At 40.5% G+C, this 10,061-nt stretch overlaps 1 protein-coding gene across 1 annotated transcript; it reads right to left on the reverse strand.

Annotated features, from left to right (window-relative positions):
* Positions 1-4,357: 4,357 nt before the first annotated feature.
* On the reverse strand, positions 4,358-7,589 carry LOC148697054 (uncharacterized). Its single transcript, XM_088693434.1, has 5 exons — positions 7,473-7,589; positions 6,984-7,109; positions 6,524-6,592; positions 5,675-5,764; positions 4,358-4,783 (listed from the first exon to the last, which is right to left on the reverse strand). Exons 1-5 carry the CDS (start codon positions 7,587-7,589, stop codon positions 4,358-4,360), a joined length of 828 nt encoding a protein of 275 aa, XP_088549560.1.
* Between the last annotated feature and the right edge of the window lie 2,472 nt (positions 7,590-10,061).

Genomic DNA, 10,061 nt, shown 5'->3' on the forward strand with positions numbered 1-10,061 from the left:
CACGTCCTAATGTTTCATTATGATCTAACGGTCAGATCTTCACCAATTGCCAAAACCAAGTGGCGGTCAACATTATTTTATGAAATTACAAATCCAATTCAGGAAGATCCGTACGTTGGATTCTCGATCCGTAAGTTTCTATCGTCTTCAAGTATTACGTATTATACTATAATGTATTAAAGTTTGGGGACGATCGAACGGACGAATCATCGATTCTTATAATGGTCAAGTGATGGGTAGTAATGAAACTAAGTTCTAACAATCAAACCACATCATATGGATATCAATTATGGCATCAGAACATCTAATTGAACATAAAAGGACATCGTCGGCCTACTGGCCAGGCTGCCGCCGTGGCTGGCGGTCAACCACCCCGATTTGTCAGAAAATTCGACTATAGAAATAAAGATCTCAATGAGTATAGTAAGTTTTATACCTGTGGCCAAGTCTAATTTGGCCGGGAAAAGCCCCAAATTCACTCAAACCCGCCGGAAACCCTAAGATAGGTGTTCTTTGATTCCATTTCCTCGATGTTCCAATGCCCCTACAACTGATTGGGTCTTGTTCCTAGGTCCAAGGGGAGTTGATTAAGAGTGGTGATGGGTGGTGAAACTAGCCAAACCAGAGGAATCACCATCGAGCACCTCCGGTGCTCCGGTGAGGTTTTTCACGATTATGGTCCTTAAACCTTTTGATCTTGGGTGGAAATGGAAAAGGGAAAGTCACTGAGCATTTTGCAAGTGTTGGATGGTAGTGGTTCAACGGAAAAAATGGTGAAAATCGCCGGAGTTCGATCTGTTTGGGTGTGCGGTTGCATTGCCCGATGGCAAGGTTTCTTTATTTATTTATTATTTTTTTTTCTTTCCTCCTCCCTTCCTGATTGGTTCTCCTTTTCCTCCCTCTGAAAAGCTGATTGGTCCCCTTTATTTTAACTAATTTAACCTTTAACCCACATGTGAAAATTAAATAATTCCCACAATATATAGTTTTACAACTTCAAACGTCCGTAACTATATCGATATAATATGGACTCACAAACGGATTTCGCCTATGCGTTTGTACCGACGAATACTACACAAATGCGCTAAGTGAATAAGTCAAATGTTTCTCTACAAGTTGGTCAAAGAAAGTCAAAACCTTCACCTCTAGGACATTGGGCATAAATTCATTCTTTTAAAATTTATAAAATCGTAGAACTAGGGACGGGTTGTCACACCTAAGCCCTAAACTCTAAAGTGGGCTAGGCAAATGGAAAAGAACAAAAAAAAAAAAAAAACAAAATGAAATTGGGCTAGCCAGTGGGCTGGCTGGCTGGCTCATTTGGGCCAACTGGTTAGCCCTTTAGACCTTTTTTGTCCAGTGAGGCTCACAAGCCCTTTAGCCTGGCCCTCGGTTGGAGACGGTTTTCGAGCTACTTTCGACCCTCTGGTCCACTGGACCCTTCGGTTAGAGATGGCCTAACACCCTTTATATTGTCCCTTTCCTTTAAGTGACTAAAGAAAAAAATTGTCACACTACGACTGGTGAACAAGGACTATTCACGAGTTAGGGTATAAGTCATATTTTAGCTGTAGAAATAAATTATATAACCACGACACGATGAGGAAAAATTACAGTAAAATAATAATTTGTAGCAGAAACATAATACATCGTATAACACTAGTTAGTAACATTTACATAATAAACGCTTGAGTTTACTACATAAAGTTTATTGAATAAGCAGTGGAATAACATTAGTGCATACATTAATTCACAACAAAAAGTACCAACTAAATAATGGTTAGAATGTAACAATTTTTTCAAATGCGTAAAATATATGTAAAATGAGATGCATGAATGTACTCACTCTCTTCTAATCCCAGTGACACATATCTAAGCCACCCAAGCCTACACGTCCTATACCATGCTTATACTGACACACCCCGACTGAAATCAAGGCGTGCTGGGCGTCACGTGTGGGTGACGTAACCATATGCACAGTGCGGGAGCAAAAGATAATAATGAAAGTACAAAAAAAAAAATAAAAACCAAACTACAAACAGAGTAGTTAATAAACAAGTGCAAGCGTAAGTGTGAAAAATAATATTCAGTGCACAGAAAGCCTAGTGTAATCCAGAGGAACAAACACTAACTAAACACACCCATATGTGGTCCTACACGGGTGATAGTCTGTCAGATATGCCTTAGATTCCTCATAAGCCACCAAAAGAGCAATCCAACTAGAACCTGGAGGGGCGCAAAACAGAAAGTGTGAGTGGGCAAAAACAAAGCTTTTCAAAATCATTTCAATATCAAAAGTTCTAACCCCTCGCCGTAAAACCTATATAGTTTCCCAGAAAATAGAATATACACATATATTGAAAACATGCTCAGAAATATGCCATGTTGAATGCCTCCACATAAACTGTAAGTAATCTAGGTAATGTCAGTCAATGAAAATAACATGTTAACCGGAGTCACCTAACGTGACCTGTACGGTTGAATCTAGAGCTCAAATCCCCAACTCACTAACTATACCTGCACACGAGTCGGAACCACCTAAAGTGGTCTGTACGACAGGACTGGGTGTAAATAAATACGCTCAAGTGCTATGATCACGCGAAGACTGGGCGAATAATCACGGGTCACCTACGAGTTGGAACCACTTATAGTGGTTTATATGACAGGACTGTGCACCTAACTTGGATCCAAGATGAGCGTGTGGTGCGGGAGGTGAACATCACGTGAAGGACTGTGCCCTACTCTGGGCAGAAGCACTAACACCGGGGGTGTAGGTTATGAGCTCTCTATACATATCACATAACTACTACGTCACAACTATAAACTATAACTTACCTGGCACTAACCTGTGCGTCCACAGCACCAAACATACATATATGCAACTACTAATGCATAAATAAATAGGCAAACGCTATGCATGGCATTTAAAACATATAAACATTCCATTTCATTTTCTGGGAAAAACCACAAGTATATAGGTATATACGGAAAACCAAAAGCCCACTCACTGGTATGTGGAAGGGTTGTAACCCCCTTGTCTCGAGTGACTACGCTTGTCCTCAGGATAGGTCTCACCTATATGCGAAACAACTATAAAAACGTTAATTTAAAGCACATACCCAAAACTAGGTAATAACTTCTCATACAATGCTCAAATGGGGTGTGTGAATACACCAATGTGATCAACTCAACCTCACGAACATCCCTATATTTTTAAAATAATTTTCTAATGTCTCATGCGCCCCCACGCGCCGGCCACGCGCAGGCATGTGCTTGGCACACGGACGGAATCCCTGACGGCGTTAAGGAATATTCTGTCCAAAAGCAAGCATATTCCGTTAAAACTAACCTAACGCCGTTAAGAATATTCTGTTAACTTAACAGAATATTCCTTTATCTTCTCCGGTGAGTCTCGCTGGCTGCTGCCATCAGCACCGCCGTCTGTGTTGCTGGAAACTGGAAATTTTTTGAAAACTTCATATCTTTTTCATTTCTCAACCAAATTCCGTAAAATTGGTACCAAATTGAAGTTTACTACGAGTAGAACAAAACCTTACCACTTTGAAGCCCTAAAACCAACGGAATCTCGTCGAAATCTTGTCAGAATCTCGTCGTGATGGCCTCCTAAAGCTCCAGTGGCCTTAAAAACTCCTAAAAACTTCACGATCACGTGTGCATAAACAGTGCATGAAAACTGGGGTTAGGGTTCTCAAGGTTTACGAAGGTTTCAAGTCTCGCAAATGGTATGGATGAACTCAGGAGCTTGCAAGAAATTCGAATCTTACCTTCTAGACCTCAATCCGTGCGTGGAAGATTGGTTTTGAAGTTCGTCCGTACATTTGCAAAGGAAATGGGATGAAGTCCGAGAGAAAAAGAGAGAGAAAGAGTCACGGGAGTGTGTGTGTGTGTCCTGTAGAGTCAACCACCAAAAACAACAAAACAACACCCCACAACACCAATTACATCCAAGGGTATTTTAGCCTTTTTGCACCTACGATACAAATAATTCGGGACGGGCTGTGACAACCTACCCACCTTAAAAAAATTTCGTCCCAAAATTCAAAACAACTCAATCTAACCACTATTAACCATAGAACAATCGAGGATACAAATCTCTCATCCGATTTTCCGTCTCCAAAGTAGCCTCCTCCGCTGAGTGATTCCTTCACAAAACTTTCACTAAACTCACAGTCTTGGTCCTCAGAACCTTTTCTTTCCAATCCAGAATCGTTACTGGTTCCTTGTCATATGACAAATCCGGGTTAATTTCTAATGGTTGTGAAGGTATCACATGCGACGGATCCGCAACGTAATGACGAAGTATGGACACATGAAAAACATTATGCACTTTAGCCAGCTAAGAAGGTAACTCAAGCCTGTAAGCCACTTCACCAACTCGCTCGGTGATCATATATGGTTCGATATACTTGGGACTTAGCTTGCTTTTCTTTCTAAACCGTACTACACCTCTCCACGATGAGAGCTTCAGAAGCACCCAATCACCCACTTCATACACTCTGTTAGTAGCATGCCAGTCCGCTAAGCTCTTTTGTCGATCTTTGGCCGTTTTCAGGTTAGACTTAATTACTTGAACATTTTGAGTAGTTTCCTCAACAATTTCTGGACCCACCATCACTCTTTCTCCGACCTCTGACCAACATAGGGGTGTGCGACAAGATTTACCATGCAGTGCCTCAAATGGTGATATGCCGATACTTGAATGAAAGTTGTTGTTGTAGGCAAATTCTATTAAATCTAACTGCTTGTGCCAAGCATCGCCAAACTGCAACACCGAATATCTCAACTTATCCTCCAACGTCTGAATGGTCTTCTCTGATTATCCGTCTGTCTGAGGATGATATGTCGTACTATAGAGTAATCTCGTACCTAAAGCTTCCTGAAAAGCCACCCAAAATTTAGAAGTAAATCTTGGGTCACGATCCAAGACAATACTCACTGGAACACCATGGTACTTCACAATCTTCGATATGAATAATTCAGCTAATCGGCCCAAAGAATATTTTTCCCTCACTGGAATAAAATGCGTTGACTTAGTAAGCCGATCAACTATCACCCAAATGCTGTCAAAACCATTATGTGTACGCGGAAGCTTGTACACAAAATCCATAGTAATGTTTTCCCATTTCCACTCTGGAACGAGAAACGGCTACAACAACCCAAACGGCTTCTTCCTTTCAGCTTTAACTTGTTGGCAAATGGCACACCTATTCACATACTCAGCTATCTCTCTTTTTATACCCAGCCAATAATAAAATGGTTGAATGGTATGATACATTTTAGTAGCTCTTGGATGCATCGCATAAGCTGAGATATGCACTTCATCAAGAATTGCTTTCTTTAATTCCATATTATTTGGCACAAACATTCTACTCTCTTGCATAAGCATGCCATCCAATTCTTGAACTCTGAAATCTTTCTTTTTCCCTTGATTCCTTGCTTGAATTAATTCTTGGGTCTCTTCATCAACCATCTGGGCTTCAAGTACACGATCAATTAAAATCAGCCTAACTTGAAAATTAGCGAGTAAGGCTACCTCCTAATCTTCTACCTCTAACCTCACTCCAGTTGATCTCAAGTCTGCCAGAAGAGGAACACGACTAACGTACAACGCATTAATACGGCCCTGAGATTTTCTGCTAAGTGCATCAGCTACCACATTCGCACGAGCAGGTTGATAATCAATCATGCAATCATAATCACTAAGCAGTTCCAACCATCTCTGCTGATGAAGATTAAGATCCCTCTGAGTGAAAAGATATTAAAGACTCTTATGATTCGTAAAGATCTTACATTTTTCTCCATAAAGATAATGTCTCCACATCTTCAAAGCAAAGATAATGGCCGCTAACTCCAAATCATGTGTAGGGTAATTCAACTCATGAGGCTTTAATTGTCGTGAAGCAAAAGCAATCACCCTACCATGTTGCATCAGCACACATCCCAGACCATTTAAGGAAGCATCATTGTAAACTTCAAAATTACCACTATTGTCTGGAAGTGCCAAAATAGGTGCATGATTGAGACAATACTTCAATTGCTGGAAACTCTGCTCACAATTATCATCCTACTCAAATTTAACATCCTTCATCATTAACCTCGTCAGTGGTAAAGCAATCACGGAAAAATCCTTTACAAACCATTGGTAATACCCTGCTAAACCAAGGAAACTCCTCACCTCAGTGACGGTCCATGGTTGCTCCCACTTCTCCACTACTGCTACCTTTTGAGGATCCACCAAAATACCTTGAGCAGATATGACGTGTCCCAAGAATGCCACTTGATCTAACCAAAATTGTCACTTGCTAAACTTAGCATACAGTTGGTGTTCCCTCAACCTTTTCAACACCAAAGTAAGATGTCGAACATGCTCAGATTTAGACTTAGAGTATACCAGGATATTGTCAATAAAGACAATGACACACCTATCTAAATATGGTTGGAATACTCGGTTCATCAAATCCATAAAATCAGCTGGTGCATTCGTCAATCCAAATGGCATTACCAGAAACTTGTACTGACCATAACGAGTTCTAAAAGCTGTCTTAGGGACATCCTCACTACTGATCTTCAACTGATAATAACCAGACCTTAAATCAATCTTAGAAAATACACAAGCACCTCGAAGCTGATCAAACAAATCATCTACATGCGGCAATGGATAATGATTTTTAATTATTACCCGATTCAATTGCCGGTAATCAATGCATAGCCTTAAAGTCCTGTCTTTCTTCCTCACAAACAACACTGGAGCTCCCCAGGGTGAAGTACTAGGCTGAATAAAACCTTTATCCACTAATTCTTGCAACTAGATTTTCAATTCCCTCAACTCAGCAGGAGCCATACGATAAGGAGTTTCAAGGATATATGATTAGTACCTACAAATCAATGGTGAACTCCACATCTCAGTCTGGTGGTAATCCAGGTAAATCATCAGGGAAAACATTAGGAAAATGCCTGACTACCCTTACGTCCTCCACGCTACTAGGAGCAACATCGTTCAACACTACATGAGCTAAGTATCCCTGGCAACCTTTTGCTAACAACCTTTTTGCTCGCATAGTAGAAATAAGGCCATGTCTCACCCCACTCTGCTCACCCATAAAAGTAACCACAGGTAATCCAGGACAATGGAAGGTAACTATTTTCCCGTAGCAATCTATATTGGCACGATTAAAATGCAACCAATCTATGCCCAAAATCACATCAAAATCAACAATATCTAATGGGATAAGGTCAGCTGGCATAACTACATCCTCCACCATCACTGGACATCCTGGATACACACAATCGACATAACATCTCTCCCCTCTAGGCATAGCAAACTCTAAATCATACCCTTAGAGGTGTAGGGTGAGGTTGCGTCACTTGAGCAAATGTATGAGAAATAACACAATGTGTAACACCACAGTCAATCAATACTCTAGCAAAATAACCAAGGATATTTAACGTACCCATGACCAAGTCTGGATTATTCTGAGCATCCTGTAGAGAAATATTGTGGATACACCCCTGGGTCTGCTGTCGTCCACCACGACCTCTACTAGTCTGACCACCTCGACCCTCCACATTACGCCCCTGACTAGGCTGACCAGACTGCCTTGAAGATCCCGCACTACTAGCAGCAATCTCTCCCTACTGAGGTTGTCCTCCCTGGTACCACTGAGATCCACCCGTTGGAATGGGAGGATATGTGATAGGAGCATATTTATGCGACTTAGTTTGCTCGTTTTCGTGCATTTAAGTTATTAATTCTTAGTTATTTTAATTCTTCAAGCTTCTTTTGTGTGTTTTCAGGATCATAAGACGTATTTGACGAAAGGATGCATTGTGGAGCCTTTAGGGGCCTTTTGGAGCACTATTGGGCTAAGGATGGATAGCTTATGCTTGGAGCCAAAGTGTTGGATGAAATTGAAGGCCTTGTATGCACTTGAGGACACAAAACAATGGCCCTAACCCAATTACACAACCTTGCCATGGGCTTAACCATATTTCCCTTCCCTTGCCGTGCAAGGGGGGAGCATTTTTGGGTCCATTTTATGCATTTAAACCCTAGCCCTTTAACCTTGCAGCCACATGCATTCCCATTCTATCATTTTCTGCACATTCACTTCCATATTCCCTCTTTAATCCACATGCATTCTTAATCATTCACCCTAGCTTGCAGCCACATGCATTCCCATTCTATATTTCAGCCACATGCACCCATAATCACCCAAACAAGCCTTTGTCGTGGCTTCCCTTGCAATTCCAGCATTCCACCAACTTTTCCTAGCTGTTTTTCACATGCATCCCCTCACTCTTTAATCATTTCCAACCTAGCAGCCCCTTTAATCATTCATCCTAGCTGCCATTAACATGCTCTCCCATCCATTCTCTCCCTATAAAACCATGCAATGCATTCTTACAAACCATTCCATTCACCACAAAACAATCACACAACACACCATCACAAATCCCTTTGTGCCGTGTATATAAGTTCCATTTTCTGCACATTTTTCTCCTCCATTGCAGCCACTCCAACCATTCCCCACTCCATTCCACATACACCTAAAGCCCTAAACATTTCCTTAGACCTTGTGCCACAACAAAGAGGAAGAGAAGAGGGCCTAAACGTTCATACAATTCAAGTTTGAGTTGTTGGAATGTTTAGGTGTTTCTTTGATTTCAATGTTTAATTTCAATTCTCTTTGTCTTGTACGTATGAGGAACTAAACCCCCTTTAGCTAGGGGTGATTCGAAACCATGTTTATGCTTGCAATATGAATTGATTACCTTTGGTTGGAATTTCATAAGTTGTGGATTCAATTTGTTTAACCGTTTGATTGATAACTTATTTATGTATGTTTATTGAGAGTGCACGCTTAATTTTCATTCATGAATATGACGCTAGAATATAAGTGAGTTTCACCTAATAGTTATGAACTTATATTCACAAGTAGTGGAGGTTGCTTATAAACAATCGCGTTAAATGAATTCTTGGCACTAGTTTCATGCTTTTCATATTAACGAAGGCCTCGTCAACACTTATAGTTTTCATGATGCTTAATGATCTTTGATTGTATCTTTATTGTGCTGTTCACGTAAAGGACTTTTGGAGAATGTTGTGAATTGCATTGCGCAAACCCATCCAATTCATTAACTTAAGGAGAACTTGACGGTTAATTTAAGCGGACCTAATTAACCCGGAGTGTTGAGTTTCATAATTTATCGAAAGACCAACTGAAAATCAATCTTGTATGCAAGTGTAACATGTGTGGAGAAGAACCTTCTAGCTAGCATTTCATCCATATTTTCATCATATTCATATTTACATTCTGCCTTTAAATTACAATCTGAGCATTTAGTTTAACTTCGTCAAAACCAAATCCCCCTTTACTTTATTGTCCAATTTAGTTAGAAAGTATCTTAGTTTGTGTTTCTAAGTGTTTGAATCAATTTGTTTCCCAAATTCGTCCAAAGTAGTCAAAGTGCTCAAAACTGCCCAGAAAGTGTTTTTAAGGCAGGTTTGAGTGTTTTGGTGCTGTTTTGAGTCTTTTGATTTGTCTTAGTGTTTTAAAGTTTAGTTTTGCATTCTTTGAGTCTAGTATAATGTTTTATATTGTGTTTTTACGTTTTTGAGTCAAATCCAAGTGATTAACAATCTCTCCTAATCCCCGGTCCAGAACGATCCCTACTTATATACTTATACTACAATTGTCAAAAAGAGGGTTTAATTTGTGTGTCAAGTTAATTTTCGCATCAATATGGCATATAACCACCTGAAAATTGAGGATACCCACTCTGAGAATAAGGATCCTGGGGATACGGATACTGTCCTGGAGCATAATGAACGGCATCACCCTGATAATAGTAGGCACCACCACGACCCGTCTGACCATAACTACCAGGCCTTGGGACCTGTTGGATCGGCGCAGGTGGTGGCAAGAAAGACTGCTAGGGCCTCTGCTAACTCTGGGGACAATTTGCAGCTTGATGTCCCATCTGCCCATAAGTGAAACAACCACTGCTGCCTCTCCTGCACTCTCCAAAATGCAAATTAT

This window comes from Pyrus communis, chromosome 5 (genome assembly GCF_041283825.1).
Source record: "Pyrus communis isolate YQ-2024b chromosome 5, ASM4128382v1, whole genome shotgun sequence".
Lineage (NCBI taxonomy): Eukaryota > Viridiplantae > Streptophyta > Magnoliopsida > Rosales > Rosaceae > Pyrus > Pyrus communis.